A 20517-nucleotide genomic window follows, 5' to 3' on the forward strand; every position below is an offset into this window, starting at 1 on the left:
TCTGTCAGGGGCGGTGCCGGGGCCGTGCCCGCCTCAGGCCGGCCCCGCGCGAGGCGCTGCGGGGCTGAGCCGGGCCCCACCGCCCCTTCCGGGCCGTGCCACGCCAGCCCCACCGCCCCGCCCCGCCCCTTCACCCCCTCCACCCCCCCCATCTGACTGACGCCACAACGCGCCTATCCCCGACCGCCTTTCCCCCCCTCCCCTCACCCCCCAACCAATGAGCGCCGCGCGGGGCGGGCCTCCCCGCGCCCTTTCCCTTCCTCCCTTAAAGGCGCCGCCGCTCGGGCGTGCGTGCGTGGTTGGGGGGGGAGCGCGGTGAAGGATGCTGGCGGCGCGGGGGGCACCATGCAATGGCGCTCGCTGCTGCTGGGGCTGCTGCTGCTGAGGCTGGGCCTGCAGGCGCTGCTGGCGCTGCTGCCCGCGCTGGCCCCGGGGCTCTGCCTGCGCCGCCGCCCGCCCTTCCCCTTCCCCTTCCCGCCGCGCGCCCCCGCGCTCTGGGTGCCGGCGGCGCCCCCCGGTGGGGAGGGGGCTGCGGAGGGGGCTGGAGGGGGGGGGGAGGACGAGTATGAGGCGCGGTATGGCCGCGCCTTCCCCCCGCAGCTCCGCGCCCGCCTGCGCGACGCCGCCCGCCGCATGTTCGACTTCGGGTACGACAGCTACATGCGGCACGCCTTCCCCAGCGACGAGCTCGACCCCCTGCACTGCTGCGGGCGGGGGCCCGACCGCGACGACCCGTGAGGAGAGGGGAGAGGGAGAGGGAGGGAGTGGGAGTGGGAGTGGGGGGGGGGGGGTCCCAAAACCCCACAGGCCAACCCCTCAGAGCTCATAATCCCAAAGCTTGACCCCTCAGATCCCAAGTTCCTGGGTCCCGAACCCCAAATCCCAAAGGCCTGCCCCCAAATCCCAAAGCCCGACCCCAAAAATCCCGAGTTCCTCGGTCCCAAACCCCAAATCCCACAGGCCTGGCCCCAAATCCCAAAGCCCGACCTCCCAAATCCCAGGGCCCTGGCTCCAAATCTCAACCCCCAAATGCCAAAGTCCCAGCCCCAAATCCCAGCCCCCTGGCCCTAAATCCCAAATCTTAAACTGCAAATCCTAGAGCCACAGCTCCATATCCTGAATCCCAATCCCCGAAATCCCAGAGCCCTGGACCCGAATCCCAATCCCTCAAACCCTAAAGTCCCCACCTCCAAATCCCAGCCCCCCGGCCCTAAATCCCAAATCCTAGACCCCGAATCCCAGAGCCCTGGCCCCAGATCCCAAACCCCCAAGCTGCAGTCCTAAATCCTGAATCCCAGAGCCCCAGCCCCAAATCCCAGCTCTCTGGCCTCAAATCCAAAATCCCAACCCCTCCCCTAAATCCCAGCCTGCTGGCCCCAAATCCCAAGCCTCAGATCCTGGAGCCTTGCCCCCAGAGCCCTGGCTCTAAATCCTGGTCGCAAATCCAAAACCCCAACCTCCCAAATCCCAGAGCCTTGGCCCCAAATCCCAAAGCCCTGTCCCGAAATCCCCAAATTGCCAAAGTCCCAGCTCCTCAGCCCCAAAAATTGCATCCCCTGGCCCCAAATCCCACCCCGCTGACCCTGCGGAGCCCTGGCGCGGAGCTGTGTGTTTCTCCCTGACGCAGCGCTGTGTTTATTTTCCAGCACAAACCTGAACATCAACGATGTGCTGGGCAACTACTCGCTGACGCTGATAGACGCGCTGGACACCCTAGCGGTGAGTGGCCGGGATGCTCCGGGTCCCCTTCCCACTTTGGTTTTTGGGTATAATTCACCCAGTCCCGAGCAGAAATCGATCGATAAAAGGGTCGCGGTGTCACGGGGAGGAGAGGTATCGGGCACCCTGTCACCTGCAGGGAGACGCTAAAAGGGTTCTGTGAAATCCTCCCTGCCCTTTGGGTATCTACCGAGCCTTAAAATCATAAACAGCCAACCTCCAAAGTCAGTCCTCAAGGAAGGCTTTAATTGGCCCGACTTCAACAGCCCTGCACGATACAGCCTCAGAATTACTGCCCAGCCTCTGAAATTCAATGAGAAGCTCAGGAAGGAAGTTCAGGAGGTCAGTGTGAGAGGCTGAGAGGAACAGACTGATTTTACAAATTAGTTTAAAGGTACATTAACGTAGCTAGGATGTAATGCCACGGAGTAATTATTTGGCTAATTAAAATTTAAAGGCCGTGTCTTAGCAGGATATGGCCGTGGATGTCTGTGAGGATGCAGTCGGTTGCACGAGGGGGTTGAGAGACGTGAGGAACGCCAGGTGCTCTGAAAGCACGGGGGTCGTTTGTTCTCTGATTGTTAACTGGAAACGAGGCGAGGCAAGGGGAGGCTGTCACGTTTGTTGGTTTAATTTGGACGCAGGTGTGGGAAACCTAGAACCAAAACTTGGCACGGGGCTTCTTTTGGAAGGCTTGTGAAACTCCAGCCTCAGCTGCAGGACACTCGAGTCGAGGTAGAAGCACGGCTGCGAACTAAACCTCTGTGAGGGGTGTTTTAGAACAGACTCTGAAAGAAAAAGGTAAAGGGGAAAATGGGCATCGTTTTCCTTGATGTCTTCTGGAAGATGGGTCACGCAAAGTTCACCAGCGCTGTTACAGAGCAATTCTGATGTCCTTTGCTCTGAGGTTGAACTTAGACCGCAGCAGAACAACAACAGAAAAAAAAAACACAAACCAAAACAAATAGAAAAGAAAGCCAAGCAACTGCACCCAAACCACAGCAGGAAGCACCCGATGCCTCTCACCTCATCCAAAAAGCACCAAAAGCAAGCTAGTAGAGCTGAAGAAGAGGGGAGAATGTAAAGAAACTTGCTGAGAAATTGAAGGAAGGCAGCAACGGGAAGTGTTAAATGGGAGGGAGCTGGTCCGTGGGATGTCCCAAGGGCCTGCCACGGGACAGGCACTGTTTAGCCTTTGTGTTTTTAACGTTAAAATGCTGATGTTTCACGCTAAGTTGCTGACAGAAATACTTAACGTGAAGAGGAGGTGAAATGTCTGTGTGAGGAGTAAGGAAAACCTGTCGGAGGTTCAGCAGCAGGAACTGGAAGCGCCCGGTGTGTGGTAGGTGCGAGGCTCAGCCCTGCCCTCCCGGGGTCCCTCCAGCTCGGGATGCTCTACGACCAAGAGAGATTTGAGAGAGCTCCAGAAGAGATGGAGGCAATTTTAGTGCTTTCCCCCAGCGCTCAGATGAGATTTCCTGTGGAATACTCCTGTTGTGCTGTAAAGCTGCCAAAGTAACCTGTCACGTGCATTTCTGATGAAATTTGACGATAAAGTGATAAGCAGCTGCATTTTGTGTTAGCAGTACCAGTAGTGTGGCGTCGTGGAGAATCTTCCCCTCCTTGAACTCCTTACGCCGAGGGACCGGGGCCCGTCCGCGCGCAGGATCCCTAAGGCACTGCTCTCGTCTGGAGGTGGTGGTGTGTGTGAGACGTTGGGTTATAAAATACATCCAGCTGCTGAAATGGGAGCTCCGCTCTGAGCGGGGCAGCAAGGAGCAGAACTGAAAGCAGGAAGTGAGGAAAATGTTGGTTTTAACTGAAGCAGCAGCTGGGGCTGTGAGCTGTGCTGGTTAAACAGCGCCTTCCTGTCCCCCTCCACCAGGGGCTGTGTCCTTTCTCTGCGTTTGGGGACATTGTATGACTTCTCCAATCTAAAACTTCTGGTTCCTGGAGTCTCTTCTGCTTCAGAAGCTTCTGTGGGGAGAAAGCTTTTTTGTTCTCCATCCCCTCAGGTCAAGCGTGTGAAGGTTTCCCACTAGGTCTGGGTGTTGGAAAGAGCAGGCTGGCTGGCACCGGTGCTCTGGTGGATAAAGAGCCGTACACCCGGCCTTATCGTGCACTTATGCAAGGAATCTGTGCTCTCCTTCCGCGTTCCTGCTTCCTCGAGGCTGGAGCTGGGTTTGCTTTGGTCTCTGGATCTGGTGGGGACTGGTTGTTGAGGTTGTTGTACACCTGGACAAACCTGGCACGCTTTGTCCTGGGCACAGCGTGCAGTGAGTGTTGTTGAGTCAAAAGCCTAAGACATTGGGTGCCCTGGTTGAGTAAATATCAAATCAGATGTTGTTGTTCTTCAGGTCGTGTTACCTTCAAGCTAAACTTAACTCTTAAGCTGGTGGGTGTATAGCAAAGCAGGTAAATGTTCGGTACGCTGATCTTAAGAGATTTTAGGCTCATGGGCTAAGAGATCACCCACAATGGTGACGTTGGGTGAATGAGAGTGCATAGACTTGTGAAAAGGACAAAAATATGTCGGGATTTCCCTGTTTTAACGTTATATATTTGTATTTAAATGCAGTTTTTCATGTTAGTGGTATGGTTAGCTTCCTGGAAAGTCTGTTACCAGGAGCTTGAAGTACGTGTTCAGGATCCAGTGTGTATGACTGTTGATCTAAAATGTGGACTGGCCATTCTCTTGCTTTCCCTCTTCTTCTGAAGCAGTAATTAGACCTTATTTTATTTTTTTCTTGTATAAAAGGTAATGGGAAATTCCTCGGAATTCCAGAAAGCCGTGAAGTTGGTGATTGATACGGTCTCATTTGACAAAGACTCAACTGTCCAGGTGTTTGAGGCAACCATCAGGTAGGTCGCCCTCAGTTTCTGTCGTTCAAACAGTGACAAGGTTAAAGGCTCCATGTGCATATGTGGGAGATCCAAAGTAAAATCAGCAGTAAGGATCTCTGGTGAGCTTTATGCCGTGAATGTTTCTTGACTAAGGTTTTTTTTAACCCTGTTATGAAAGGATTGCATCTTTTCATGTTTAAAATGATTTTAGTGAGCCATGCGATTTGATGCGGTGGTGCAATGGCAGCCTCAGCTCTCTTTGGGTTGCAGACTGCTACTTTGTTGTTGTTGCTCTTGCAGCAGAGACGCAGATCTGTGCACAACAAACAACCCTGCTGACAGTTTTTCCCTGTCTTCGTTGTTTGCCACGGACCTTCTGCTTGCTTTCACTTTTGTTCTAGATGAAAAACAGGCCTGTCGGTCTTAGAGATGAGTTGAAGATATTGTCTGCTATTAAATGGTTTTGTTGTTTGAATGACTGCCTTAAACTGTAAACTTGCTAGGATTTCTTTTTATGGGAAAATGTGTTATATAAACTTAATGTCATTTGTAGCAGTAAAATGACTGCAAAAAAGGTGTGAGTCTTTGCTCATAAATAGGCTCGGTATGTTAAAAGCAGCTACTAAGTTAGGTAAAGTTTGCAGAACAGGATCTTGAGGTTTCTGTGGGTAACGAAAAACGACTTCTGGATGTTTTCACTAATGGTGGGGAAAAAAGGAGATCTCTTTCTGTAGTGCCTGTAAGATGCATGAAGCAATAATTCTGTTAAACGTGGTAGTGGTAAGGGGTTAGCTGAAGAACTAGGTTCAGGTTAGAGTTAAAACCTGGAGATCTTTTCCTTTTCCAACAGGGTTCTGGGAAGCCTGCTTTCTGCCCACATAATAATTACAGATACCAAACAGCCCTTTGGTGATATGACCATTAAGGATTACGATAACGAACTGTTGCACATGGCTCACGACCTGGCAGTGAGACTCCTTCCAGCCTTTGAGAACACCAAAACTGGAATTCCGTATCCTCGGGTAAGTCAGCACATCAGCATGGTGCAGGAAGACTTTAAAAGCAGTGACTCTCCGGCCCTACAGCTCAGACTCTGCGTCCACATTTCTGTGTGCACCTGGGGTATTAAGCCCGTTACATTGCAATGGAGTGTGGGGGGGAACTGCACAAAGTTGTGGTGAAACGGGCGACGTGTAAGTTGCTCCTGGTGTGTAGTAACCCTTTTCTTTAGGCTGTTTCCTCACCCTGTCTGTATTGTTCCCTGTGGGTCAGCAGTCGTTTGCTTCCATGCTGTATGGCTAGGATGTGCCCTGCCCTGTGCTTTTTCCACATCCGTATTGTATGGTAACAAACAATGCTGCCAGTAAGAGGGTTAACCAGAAATACTGCAAAGGCAAATAGTTTAAGCACGTACCTTTGCTGGTGACTTGGTACTAATATCATTGTGGTGACAAAATAAAACCTGTCTGAAATAATTGCCACGTTGGGCTTGGTATTTGGCACTGTCTTGAATGCTGCTCAGTAAGCACTCTGGAACACCGCAGTATTCTTGAATGCTGCATCCCTGGTTTTAAACATGCAATGGATAGGAAGAAGGGCATAAATTCTAGTGGAAGAATTCTCAACCACAAAACTAATTAGCTCTTCCCTGACTGCTTTGAGTTTCTGGGGTTGACGGCACTGCTGTGCTTCCAGACATGTCGGGCTGTAGACACAGGAGCTTTCACTTCTGCTCAGAGTGCAGTAAAGCAGCTGAGGGTGGCGCAACTTCCCTTGGGTGTTTTGTGCCGTGGGGAAGTCAAGGAGCATTTGCTGGTGAAGCTCTTGATTTCAGGAGCACTAAACTAGGGGAAACGGTTACTGTGTCACCGTGGAAGAACCTGAATGGTTAAGTAGAAAAGATGATAAAGCAGATTGAAATTTGGAAGAGTTATCAAAAGGGATATAAAAAAAAAAAAACAAAAAACCAAAGTTAGTTCTCACCTTGAGAGTGATCTTATAAATTCAGAAGATGAATTTCAGGATTTTTTAGCAAAGTTTTTTGACCAAGCAGAAATATTCTGGTTTTCAATGCATTGCAAAAACTAATGGAAAAAAGCTTTCTAATAAATGTTAAGACTGTGGATCAGAGCACAGCTGTGTGAGGAGCAGCCTGCCTCCTTGCTGTTAGCACTCTCTGCTTTACAGGTCAATCTGAAGAGGGGAGTACCTCCAGACAGCAATAATGAAACCTGCACTGCAGGAGCTGGTTCCTTGTTGGTGGAGTTTGGTATTCTGAGCAGGCTGCTGGGTGATTCCACGTTCGAATGGGTGGCCAGGAGAGCTGTCAAAGCGCTCTGGAGTCTCAGGAGCAATAACACTGGACTGCTAGGTAATCTCCTCTGGGGTGGTGCTGTATTCACTGGCTCTATGCTTTAAGCTACCTCAGACTCCTGTAGCAAAACGCCCTGACTCTACAGGTTTCTTTGGTGTATCAGAAACTTCGTTGATCTGCTTTCTCTGCAGCTGTTGAGTCGTTCTCTCCTCGTGTACTTGTGCTTTCTGTTGAACAAATGGCACTTTGTAATTTCGTAAGAAAAACGGATTACCTGAATGACTCCTCAGGGCACAGCTTTCCAAGACAAATTTTTCATTAAACTGGGAAATGAACCTGAAGTGCTTGTATCTGTATTCCCATTAATATGATTTAGATTGGCAGATGACTAAAAGTACTTAAAATGACTGCAGGTGTATCCTAGTTCCATGGATGAATGCGCTTTTACACTTAAATTGATAAGTGGGAACGAAAAAAGATTTTTAAGACTTTGAAAATTTAATAGTTTTAAGTTCTATCTCTTGAATATTTTCTTTTTCTCTCTGATGTACTCAGCTACTTCAGACTAAACTTTTTGTCTGTTCTAAGGGAATGTTGTGAATATTCAAACTGGCCATTGGGTTGGAAAGCAAAGTGGCTTGGGAGCAGGATCAGATTCATTCTACGAATATCTTCTGAAGTCCTACATCCTCTTTGGAGAACAGGAAGACTTGGAGATGTTCAATGATGCTTATCGGAACATTCAGAACCACTTAAGAAGAGGGTAAGTTATTTCTCATGAGTATCAATTCCTTAAACATACAAATACTCCAGCAAGTTACGACAGGTTGTGTAGCGTTTTGGTCACCTTCTGGAAAATTTGTTCTCTTTTGTTCTTTAAAAAAGAAAAAACTTATTTCTGTGTTGGTCACTGCAGAAAGGAATTCTAACATTCCCTTCACTAGGCAGCGCTGTAAAAAGGAACAAGCACTGTGTTCTAAACCAGCAAATGTTTACACATGCTTATTGTCATTTGGCAGTCGAGAAGCCTGCAATGAAGGTGAAGGTGACCCGCCTTTGTATGTTAATGTAAACATGTTCACCGGGCAGCTGATGAACACTTGGATTGACTCTTTGCAAGCCTTTTTTCCAGGACTACAGGTAAAGTAAACTTTTGTTTTGTTAAAAACTGAATGACACGGTGGAGGGATTCTCAGAGAGGCTCGTTCTAATCCTAGCCTGTACATGAACAAGCATCTCTGTAAGCATCTCTTCTGAGATGAGTGCTAACTTGCAGGCTTACACCTGGCTGTTCTGGTAAGAGAGGCTCGGGGCAGCTCGGCGTCTGCGTCAGCGTAACAGTGCTTCAGTTCAGCATAACGATACTGGGTGTCTCGGTGTGCTCTGTATGAAACTTGAGATGCTTCTAACTTACCTCATTTAACCTCAGCATTTGTATACCACATTGTGCGGGGAGTGTTTTGCTATGTGGTGTGTTCCTAATACAGAACAGAAAGTAACTTGCTGGCCTGCAGTATTAAGCATACGTGTTTATGGTGTTGTTATACCTAGGTATTGATAGGAGATGTGGAAGATGCTATTTGTCTCCATGCTTTTTATTATGCCATATGGAAGCGATACGGAGCTCTCCCAGAGAGATACAACTGGCAACTGCAAGCTCCAGATGTTCCCTTTTATCCGCTGAGGCCGGAGTTAGTGGAATCCACATATCTTCTTTATCAGGTACTTGACTCTTCTGAGCTTACAACTCATGTCTTGGCAAAAAGATTTTTGATCAGAAAGTCACTTTTTACACCCCGTACTTCCTGCCATGTGCTTGGGTCACTAGCAAACTGTTAAAACTTAGTGCCTCTGTGTCTGGATGCTCTTATATAGAGGTCTCTGTATAAGCAGTTGACTGTTATGTAATGTAGTTGCTATGTTGCTTGCTTTGAAAATAGCCCTTTTTATAGGACAGGCAGAAGTGAGACTAAACAACCTGTTGAAAAATGGCTGGCAGATTTTTACACAGTAGAGACTTGTGACTTAATAGAAATCATTGAAGTAAGTGTAATAGCTTTCTTTGCTATATTGTCCAGGTACAGTCTCTGACTGGCAGCAGATGCAGTAAACTAAAATAAATTTCTGGCTGCAAGGAAGCTATCAGAGCTTGAATTTATTACAACTTTTACTAGGTTCTTGCTCAGAGTAATCTAAGTCATGCTCCTGTAAAGGTAAGTTTACTGTGACACATGAGAATCTGATACTACTGCGCCTGTGCTGTAAGTGTTATTTTTACAAATTTTCCAGATTGCTGGCTCTACCTGTTGTCTTTTTCCCTTATCCAGGCCACAAAGAACCCATTTTACCTTCACGTGGGAATGGATATTTTACACAGCTTGGAAAACTACACAAAAGCAAAGTCAGTCTCTAGTGTTCTTTACTTCCTCTCACTGCTATATACGTATATTTTTATATAAATGCTCTATACAAACCCATCTGCCAAATGTAGGTAAATCAGGAAACCCGGTCTGTAAGTAAACCAGAAAGCCACAAGTGATGATTTGTTTATTGAACAATTATTTTCCTAATTTGAAAATGAAATTTACTGTCCAGTGACAAATTTATGCCTTCAGAATTTCGTAACAACATTTTTAAAAGGGTTTGTTCATCATCTGGGTCTCATGTGTGCTCGCTATGGGGAAATCATCTGTGCATGCAGCGTGACTTGAGAGCATCTTGCTTCTTTGAAAGAGTTTTTCAATATGTCTGTACAGTGACGCTGTGGTTGGGCTATTCCAACGATTACAGTCTCATCAGTATACCAGGAATCAATAATTGATGCTTCCATGTAAAAGAGAATTTTCTTTTTAACCTCACCCCTACTGAACTGGAATGGTCTGAAGTTAAGGAAAATTTAGGGAGTTCTTCAAGATCAGAATTTGCGGGAACTAAGCCCAAACTTAACCTTATGTCTTTCAGGTGTGGCTATGCTACATTACACCATGTTGTAGAGAAGACAAAAGAAGATCGAATGGAGAGCTTTTTTCTCAGTGAAACTTGTAAATATTTGTACCTGGTATGTAAACGTTCTTCATTTCTCTTGCAAGTATTGTGCATAAAGTGGCACAAGGAAGCAGGTGCTGTTAGAAACCGTGCTAGTTTCTGGGGAGCAGAGGTGTTTAGGTGTCAGAGTATTGCAGAGTGTGCTCTTCTTTCTTTGTCCCTACCCTAATCTTGGAGGTTTGGGCAGCTGCCTGAGCTGCTGGTCCTGAAATGGAAGAGCTGGCAGCTCTTTCAGGGGAAAGCTTGAAAGGAGAGGGAGTGAGACTGGAGGGGAGGTACGGCTCAGCTCTAAGTTAAATTGCTGTAGCCATTTTGCCTGAATAGCAGCAGCCTCCAATTACTCCCCATCAAGCTTTGGCAGTCACAGGAGAAAGCATTTGAGCCAACACTGCTTAAGCTACTCTTCTCAATTTCCTTTAGTAGAGAGAAGAAAAAAGGGGGGGTGGGAGGAGAGGGAAAAAAAAAAAACAACCTGTGACTGAATAGCAGCAATAGATGCCAGCCTAGAAATGCCTGCACAGTGCAGCATACAAAGAGAAGGTTGCTTTAAGTTGACTGAGAAGTTTTTTTCTTTTGATCTCCTCTTCTTTAACTGCAAAAATAAATCACTCGCATTAAAGCTGTTTATTTCCATTTGCTTTAATAGTAGTTCACCATTTAGCACTGAAAGGTGTGCTTTTTGTGTGAGCCTTCAAGTGCATCTGTGTGCTTTTTAACTTCTTGATGAGGGGAACTTGAAAAATGTTGCACACTTAATCCAGATTTGTGTCTCATGTCTCCTGTTCAGTTGTTTGATGAAGACAATCCAGTGCATAAGTCTGGAAACAAATACATGTTTACTACTGAGGGACATATCGTGTCTGTGGATGAACGTTTCCGGAACTCACTGTGGCAAGACATCCTCTCTGGAGAAGACGACCGTGCAGAAAAAGTTAAACCTAATGAGTTAAAGGCAGTGAACTTCAGTTCTAACGTAAGGAATACACAGACCACGTGTGCTTGTGCTGCTGAGTGAGAGGGAATGTATGTGGGCTTAGGCTAGGCAGTGGAAAAAGACAAGTGGAAAAGTCCTGTAGAAAAAGAGCGTTATTTTAAAAATAATAATTCACAGTTGTCATAGTGAAGGGAGTCGCGGTTGAATAACAAGCTGCAGTAATTTGGCTTGTATTTGGAATAGTACAGCCCTCACTAAAGAAACACTTGCTGTTTGTTGATGTTGTTTGTGCTTTGTTTGCAAAAGGTGAGGGAGAGTAAGGAACAGAAGTGCTGTTGGTTACAATTTTCTGGACTGGGAAGAAGTCTGTGGTCACTGATACTGAAATGCCTGCTGTGTTAAATAGGGTTTGGGATCGACTGTTTGCAGATTAGAGTTCTTAAAAATATTCTTGTTTTTTTTTTTAACAGTGTAACAGAGTTCCTGACGAGAGGAGGTACTTACTGCCACTGAAGAGCAACTACATGAGGCAGATCGATCGAATGGTGGGCTTGATCTGAATGGTTCTTCAGAGCAACTTTTATCGTATGTCTGGAGGAGAATGGGATTTGGCTCTAGACATTCCTCTTCAGCACACATCTGCATATGCTGAGTCACTTGGGTATCCCCAACGCTTGTTAGTTTTTGATTATGGACCTGAAGGGAGATTTTGTTCTCTTACGAGTTCAGTCTTCTGAACTATGGTAACTCCATGTGCCACCTGAATAGAGGTTTATTGTTTTAAGACTTCCTATGAAAAATGTTGCAAATGAAGGTTGAATATACTTTTAAAAAAAAAAAAAAAAAAAAAAAAAGAGAGAGAAAATTGGCACGTGCCACTTGGCTACCTCTTTGTAGCTGCATTACAGATTTCCCTTTGGAAAAGGGTCAGGTATTTAATTTGAAATGATCTTGGGATTGGGGAAGGAATGGGAAAGTGCAATTTCTTACACCAAGGTTAATTATTCAGTTATTCTGACTAGCAATACACAATCTTAAGTACTTCTCAGGTAGCAACCCACTGGTAGTGGGTTTTCGCTGAAACAAAAATGCTCTATTTAGGTTAGTATCCTGAAAAGATAACTCTTGATCATACAAGAAGCTATCAGTATAGTCATGAGTTCTCTCATGTACACAAGTGTATAGAACTGCACAGTCAAAAGGGCCTGTAGCTACAGAAACCAGTAATAAAACAATTTAGGTGCCTTTTTTTGTAAGGGAGAGGGGGTTGAATTACAAAGCCACTCAGCTGTTGAAGCAGCTAACTTGATATAGCTTAGCTGAGCAGAAGTTCCAAGAGTTACGTTGTCTGCCCATGTATCTAGTGCCTCTTCAGGACAGATGCTGCTAAGAAAAGAACTGTTATACAAGTATATGAAGAACAAACTGTTTCATATTCCTTACAGCATTAATATGTTAGTGCCTTGCATTTTCTTCACTTGTAGGAAAAGCTGAGCTTCCTTGGGAGGAGGGATGAAGTATTTTGGAATAGCTAGTTAAAATATGTGGTGGGTCCCAAAGTAACATGAAGTAACTTACGTGTGACAACTTTTTTTTTTTAATGATGCAAGAATATCAACAGCTGTGCCTCTCCCAAAGAATACTTAGGAGCTGGTTTATTCTCTTTGTCAGTGTAATTAGTACAGAGGCTGTCTCTGCATCATCCTAGGGAAGGACTTGGTAAGGGATCTGAGCTTGCAGTGCACATTTCCCTCTGTTACAGGACAGTTTGGTCCATGCCATCATAACAGGATGATGCTTGCAGAAGCTATTGATGCTGACAGCAGTGCTATAATGTAACTGCATACTGTGCCTTTGGGTTCCAGTAAGGAAAGATAAAAAACTGCTGTTGCCTCTTCCCAGCATCATAAAGCGCAACTCAGATATGTTTGAGGAATAACTATATATGAACTTCCAGGAAAAAAGGCAGCACTGTCGTGAGGGATGAAAAACTGAGGCCAAACAACTTAACTCTGTTTTTTCAGTGTCTGCCTGTTGCTTACATGCTCTTTACTTCTGACTGCAGTTGAAGTAGTTAAACGTTGTTGTTGGGTTCATTATTTTTAAATTAGGGCTTAAATATAAGGGCAAACTTGATCTGCTGTATTTTCACCTTCTATGATGATACTGGTTTTCATAAACATTGGTTTTCAGAAGCCATATGTTGCAACTCGGAACATTTCTAATGGACATGAAGTTAGTGCTTAAGAGGTTATTGCTTGAATCTTTAGCATACAGATGCATCTCAGGGACTTCATTATAGAATCTTATATTTCTTGATAGTATAATCTTATATTCAGGCAAAAAAAACTATCCTGTCTTCCTAGATGTCTTCTTAATGTATGTGTTTTAACAGGGGTTTTGAAAGGTAGGGGAGGGGAATATGTTCAGATTTCCCAAAATGTTGCAATAGAATCAATTGCCTTGCTATTTGAGGCAGCTGGCAATTTGAACTCTTTTAGAATTACCTTTGCAAATCTTTTCCTAGAATGTCTTAGTTGCCTGTAAACACTGACTGGGCACGCTGGCACACTTCAGTCTGTAAACACCTACAGGAGTGTGGGAGGACACAGCCAGGGAGCGGCTCTGCCTGCTGCGGGAGGGAGAAAGCAGAAGTGTCTGGGGTTTCTGAAATGCTGCTGCTGGGTCAGATCTTCTAATTCTAGCTCTGAAATTAGAAGTGCTTGGTAATGTGGAAGCAAAACCCAGCATTCTGGTACAGGCCACGTAAAGTGTCAGTGTGCAGGTGCCAACAGAAACATTGCCCTCGGTGTGTTTGTGGATGCTTCTGGTAATGATTTTTCCCCGACTTGCAGTTTAGCTCTCCGAATGTGCATTTATGCATCTTGCAATTGCCTCTGTGTTTTGTGCCTTCTAAACACAAAAACCTGAGCCCTGGTAAGGGTTCCAGCTGAGTGTTATGCACAGAAATCTGTTTCAGAGTTTTCCTCAGAGAATTACACGACTGTAATGAAGTTGCACAAGTGTTCTACCACCTTGCTTCTTCACTTCTTGTGTATTGCCAGAAACAGAGTTGAAGGTAGCTGTACAGTGGGAACAGCATGGGCGAATATTGCTGCCTTTCAGCCCTTAGTGGCTCAGACCATTAGTTACGGTGCCAAATAGTTTATGGTCAACTTCTCATTAGAAACTGTGCTGAAATTCGTGTTGCCAAGGTGATCCAGCAGTTATCATCCCATAGGAACGGGCTCAGTCTGCTAGGAGACTGGTACTGGCTACGTGCTGAAAGGCTTTGTGTTCCTTAAGAAGCCAACTTCTTTTTGTTTTAAAAATACGGATAGGTTTTTACTCTGCAATGACAGGGCACATGCTATGCACTAAAATGGAAATTTTTGTCTAAGTCAATGGTATCTAAATGAAATTGATAACACTGCTGGAATAACTTACTGAAACAGACTTTTGTATTTCTCAGTATAATGTGCAATATAATTTTTTCCTAATTAAAAATGCAATGTATGCTTAATTGTTGTTTTTCAACAGTATTTAATTGAGGGTGGGAAACTTGTAAGAGGACCAAATGTGCTTTCATGAAATGTCCGAAATTTTCAAAACTGAGCTTAAATTTTAAAGTTTTGCATTAAAAATTGTGTATTTGAGCACTTTTACTTGTGTTTTTCTTCTGGTGTAGTTTTTGCAAGGTCATTGTGAATCTTACAGGTGATCTCCCAAAGGCAGGGGAAGAACGAGTTTGGGTGCCTGTGCCTCATCCCTGCCAGTCACCAGACAGGAAGGCTTCGGGAGGCGAGGGTGAGCTGGGAGTGGCAGTGAGTAAGGGCAGGCATCCCTGGCATCTGTGCTGGAGCACGTCTGTGGCTCTTACTAACATTTTCCTGGGCTTGGCCTATCTGAGGAGCTTCAGACCTCGGACTTCAACAAAGCAACCCAAGGCCAGAAGCAGTTCTCCAGCTCTGTTGTGGGTGTGCAGGGCAGCCCTGTGTGAAGAGTGCAGGTCTCCACCTGTGTGCCACGCAGAGTAGGCTGGGAATTCACTTTTTTTTTTTTTTTTAATGAGCTATCCCCAGCCATGAGCAGCTGTCACCGCCAACAGCATTCCTGTCTCTTACAGCAAATATTGTGTTACTGCCCTTAGAGATCGAGCGTACCGCTGGGTATTTTGGGAGAGGAAGGAAAAGGCTGCTTAACCCAGAACCTGACAATTCTTTTCCTCCAAGGATAACTTGTCCAAGGCAGAGACAGAGACCTATTTAGCACAGGAGCACATAATTGAGGTGTGTAAGAAATAGCATTTTACTTTCCCTGTGGGAGATTAGAGAGACTTCTCAACCACATCCTTGCAGCGACATGCAATAAGTGGGTTTGGAGAAGCAATTGCTGGCTGGTGAGGGGTTTCTTGGCAACTTTATCTGCCTTCACTACTAGCCATAAGGTGTTTATATATATATCTGCTGCATTTTCATCTAGCTGAGAACAAGGGATGGCTCCATACTACAGGAAAAATAAAAATAAAAATAATAATAATAAAAAAAAAAACACACCCCTCCCTGCAGCACAAAAAGCCTCCCCCTGCCCCTTCCCAGCCACCTGTGCAGTGACTCGAGGGGCAGCCGGTGCTGAAGCAGGGGTTTGGTGTGGAATGAAGAAAGGAAGCCTGGTGGCACCGAGCTGTCACCCGGTGACCAAGTGACCTGCTGGGGTCTCTTAATGCCACTGCAGGTGGGTCCGTGACGAACATGGTGCAGCTGGGAATGCACTGACAGCCTTGCTGGGCTCTCTCAAGGCTTGGGAGAGCTGCACCCTAACGAGCTCACGGGGTATTTAAAAATGGATGTGAAAACAAAGTATTTGACCATCTCTTTGATTTTTTTTTTCCTGTATTTGTTTTCTCTGACTGATATCTGTTCTGTCGTACGTTTTGTAGTCCCAATTCAAGGGCTGCTGGAGTTGACAGGACATTTTGTTGTCTGCCTTTGGCTCCTGATCAAACTCCAAGTTACGAGGAAATGCCTATTGACTGTCAGTGATTGTGGAGACTGGATTTTTGTAGTGGTTTTACTTTTTCTGGAATTTTTTGATGATGATTTTTTTTTTCTTTCTAATGGTGCTTTTGCTGGCTTCAGACTGACAATTCCTTAGTACCTTCAGTGGGCTGAAATCCTGCCTTTGAAGAACCAGAAAACCTTCCCTGCAGTTGCCCATTTACTGGCGGTGTCACTGCCCTGAGCAACTGTTTGCTGTCCCTATTTACCACGCGCCTTATCTCGTTTTCCCTCTTATCTGTGGTTGGAAAGTTGGTGGGCTGGAAAGTGGCTGTTACGCCTCTGAAACGGAACTGTTTTGATTGTAGTTTCTCTGATGTCCACGTTTATTGAAATAACTCCAAAAAGCTTCTATTCCCATTCACACTTTTCTGGCAGGTTGCATTCCCGTGCCTTTGGTGTGAGCGGTGTAGGTCTGGTCTGCTTCCACAAGAGACCACTCTTGTGCCACTGTTTGAAATGTCTGCTCTCGAGCCTTGGAACAAAAGTAATATCTTGTAGGCGGAGTGTTTGGAAAAAAAAAGCTTTATAGCTCTGGTGGCGCTGCTTCTCCTTCAGGTGGAGCTGCAAAGCATGGAGGAAAGATGAGTGAGAGAAGTGCCAATGTGTCCCGCTGCCGGCAGATTGTCCCAGCAGCACAGCTCAGGACAAAAATGGTTTCTGCTAATTCAGAGACATTTACCTGTGTCCTTGCTTGAAACTTCTTTTAGGGAGAATTTTTATTTCACTGATCACCATTTCTATTTATTCACTGAAAAAGATAAGTACGTGTTCACTAAAAGCTGCTTTGTACAATGTTTGCTTTGTCCCCCACTTAAGCAGATGAGAAGGCTGTTTGGCCTTTGTATTGAAAAGCAGCTTTTTTCAAAGATAATTTAATCTCTGTTGCCTAAAATTTTTGCGTGGCTGTAGAAAAGGACAGCTGGGGATTGCTGCTGGAGCCTCGCTGGCACAACTTGGCATTGCAGCGAAGAGGACTGGTCACTCCCGGAGGAGATGGGGGGGGTTTGGTTCCTAACAGAGTAACTCTGTGAAGTTCTCTGAAGCCATTTATTACTTAGATAGTGCAGAACACCATCACGTGGCTTGTGGTATGACAGAAACAGCTGGCAGAATGGGGATTGCTGAAGAGAGCTGCGATCCCAAGACGAGCGTGCTGAACTCTGCAGGGTGCCGCGTGCTGCTGCGCTCAGCGGAGCCGTTTGAAGGGAAGGGATGCAGTCTGCCTCAGCTGTGTTGTTCTGGATTGGGTGCTTTGGAGAAACGGAATGAAACCGCTGTGAAAACGATCCTGGTGTGTTTATGACCACCTCTGAAACACGTGAGGTGGGGGCGTTGGTGCTGAGGGATGTTTGCAGTGAAATGGCTTCCTGAGCCTGTCCCGTTACCGGGTCCTTGCAGCCAGCTCTGTAGGCCTGGTGGCCAAAAAAAGGGGCAATTACTTGTGCCTGGAGACATGGCCGCGATCCCATGGTGGATTTATTGGGGCTGGGAGGAAGCCGAAGGAGGCCCAAGTCTCTCCTGCCCCCTGCCCACCCCTCTCTGGGTCCATCTCAGGTTTGGTGCCCAGAGGGGCAGCTCTGCCTCTCAGTCCTGTCTGAAATCTGCATCCAGCCCTCCCGCCATCTCCACGTACATATTTAGGGAGTGGATGCTTAAATTCAAATGATTTAACCCACTGTTTCAAATGAAATAATGTGCAAACAAACTTCTGGGGTCCTCAGCTGCTCGGCAGAGTGCTTCAGGCTCCCCAGGGGCCTCCCCTCATGGCAGCACGGACCTGTCCTTATGGATCTTGTTGCAGAGCTCTAGAGGTAAATCACAAAGCACAATGGATGGCATTTGCCCTCGTGATGTGAGGCAGGTGCTCTAAAACTGTGAAAGAAACATACCAGAAAAATTATAAAAAATTATTTTCCCTTATTAATATTTTTAAATAATTGAAACTACTTGCCCTGTAAGGCCCAGGGGCTTTCACAGTAATGGAAATCTGCACACTGTTAATTTTTTAAAGTGTTCATTTGGTGGAATAAGTAATTCTTAACGTTAACAGTTCTTGAAAAGTACCTCGAATCAATTATCTTCATCACATGAAGGTAGTGTTGGCAGCCTGGCATTACGTCCTTTTGTCAAGGAGCTGTGTTACCTTAACTTCAGATGAAATATAAAATTCTGTTTTGAAAAAATTACTGCTTTTGCCTCTTCTCTTACAGAGGAGATTGATTTTTAAAACAGCCTTCAGGAGGAAAAATAAAAAGGAGTTTTTAAATAAGCATTTTTAATAGAACAAATATCCCCTTACCCTCAGATGCTGCTTATGAAAAAACAAATGATGCAGTAGATACAGATTTATTTATTTATTTGAAAATGACTTCTCCTCCTTTCCTTTTGCTTTCATTTCTGCAGATGAGTGCAGCACAGATGTACCACAGCAGAGCACGGATCTGCATTTTTATGCACATCAACAGGCTTTTTGCCATTTTAATATGCCGTTATTAAGCAGTGAGGTGCTTTGTGGAGAGTACTAAGAATAATTAATCCATAATTCACCAAAAGAAAAATCACATCCAACAGGCTTCATTTTCTTTTCGCCAACTTTTTTTTTTCTTTTTTTTTTTTTCTTTTTCCCTGTTATTATTATTTTTGCCCTGTGTAAGCCTCAGCCAGCATGTTTTGCACCTGATTGCACAGTGACTGAAGAGTGACGGGCTGAGCTGCTTTGCTGCCTGGAGGGGCCGAGCAGGTTGTGTGATATTATAAAGGCTGTGATAATAGCAAGTGACATTTTGATGGGAGTTTTATGCTTGCTGGGTCACCGAGGCTGGTGGCTGCTCTCTGAGATAGCGAGAGGAGAAATGCTGGTGGGCATCTGGAAAGGGGAAGCTCTGGAGTCGCCCCCTCCTGCCCCGGGCTCGGCTGGGGAAGCCCCCGTGCCCGTGGGGCTGCGTGGGAGCCATGTGCTGGCCAGCACTGCTGATCCCAGCCACAGCCGGCGGGCATCTGCTTGCCACAAAAATAAAAATACTGAGCCAAGCTCATTAAGGATACCAGGATTGATGCCTTTCATTTGAAGTGGGCTACGTTCCTGGGAGCAGTGGAATTATGCCATGGACGCGGTTGTGCCTCAGCGTGGGTGGAAGGTTCTGCTTATTCCGGCCTGTGGGGAGCCAGGAGGGCGGCCTCCCCAAACCTCTCCTCGGACCTTAGCTGCTGCCAACATCCAGTGGAGCTGAAGTGACAGCAGCATCCCAGGCCCCAGCCAGGAGCCCAAAATCGCATCTCTCTGGCCGGGCCTTCTGGGGTTTGCGGTGACCGCATGAGCTGCAGCAAGCGGTGCCTGTACACCAAGGGGTTGTCTCTGCCACCTCGTGCTCCCCTGGGGCATGGGGGGGCCCGGACTGCAGCCATCCGAGTCCTTCACAGCTTGCTGTGGTCACTAACGTCCAAGTAACGGGTGTTGTGGTGCTGTGGTTGCTGTGCAGCAGCTCCTCGTGGGGCACGCTTTGATAAGGTTTACGGCTCCTCGGCTGCTGAAATGGCTCGCCTGAAAATCCTGGGATCTCAGGGCTGAAAACGTGCGGTGAGGAGAAGGAAAGGAGGGCTGCGATGTTGATATTGAGACTGACTGAAGTTCAGGCCGTTTGTTGTGTGGTGTGAGACTACAGAGATGAAACCATAGTGTGCCCTGAGCTCAGCGCCTGTGGGTTTACCCACGGCTCCCTTCATCCTCAGCACGCTTCTGCACTGAAACCTGTGGGTAGAGCAAGGATGGCATGGCGTAAAGGGGGTTAAGGTGATGTGCTTAAAACTTCCGAAATGGAAACGCTATTAAAAATGTATTATTCATAATGTGAAAAATGTAGCTTTTCACTTCTGTTGACATACAATTATTAGGTGTTTGAGGATTACTGTACCTGAAGTTGTTTTGCTACTGACACAACAGGAATGAATATCAAAACTTTTTGAAGCAAGGAAGTGATTTAGAAATCCCGTGCTATGGTAAAGAAAAACAAATAGGCCTTGTCTGTTAGCATGTAATGGCCCTAAAAATACACGGTTGCAATTTCATGGCTGACCTGTGCTGTAATTTGATCGTGATGACTCAGGAGCTGAACGCACATTTACATTTTGGTCGCCTGCCCGTCAGCAAAACAAGCACACGGCTTCTGCAGGGCCGGGCGGTCGGATGCAAAGGCGACCTGGTGAGACTCGAGGTGCTCCCCAGGGACCACCGGCACCCTTCCACCCGCCTGTTTGTCTGTGTAGGATTGTGTTTCTTGGCTAATAACCAAAACCTTGGGTTTCGGTGTCCCTGGGGACACCACTAAAACCCTGAGGTTTGGTTTCTGTGTCAGCCTGGCTGGCTGGGTTCATCCAGTGGTGGTAGGGGCAGGATGGGTCGCACCCCGCGTGCTCTGAGAGCTGCAGGCTCCCCCAGACCACGGGGCAGGGCAGAAATGGGTGCTCAGCCCGTCCTCTCCCTTCCCTTCTCAGTGATCTCACTAGCTTCATGCTGGAAAGATTTCAGCACTGAGCAATGTTTCAGTTTGGTGATTAATTAGTACTGCTGTTAATACAAGATGCAACTCCATTAGATTAATGTA

The 20517-nt window shown here is 46.3% G+C and overlaps 1 protein-coding gene across 1 annotated transcript; it reads left to right on the forward strand.

The window, feature by feature from the left end:
- Positions 1–319: 319 nt before the first annotated feature.
- Positions 320–14512, forward strand: EDEM1 (ER degradation enhancing alpha-mannosidase like protein 1). The gene is made up of 12 exons (XM_084292943.1): positions 320–734; positions 1647–1719; positions 4478–4581; positions 5414–5585; positions 6751–6934; positions 7466–7640; positions 7897–8017; positions 8429–8599; positions 9205–9278; positions 9839–9935; positions 10710–10895; positions 11327–14512. Exons 1-12 carry the CDS (start codon positions 346–348, stop codon positions 11414–11416), a joined length of 1836 nt encoding a protein of 611 aa, XP_084149069.1. The 5' UTR covers positions 320–345; the 3' UTR covers positions 11417–14512.
- Positions 14513–20517: the final 6005 nt, after the last annotated feature.

The sequence above is a fragment of the Netta rufina genome (genome assembly GCF_964035555.1).
Source record: "Netta rufina genome assembly, chromosome: 10".
Taxonomy (NCBI): Eukaryota; Metazoa; Chordata; class Aves; order Anseriformes; family Anatidae; genus Netta; species Netta rufina.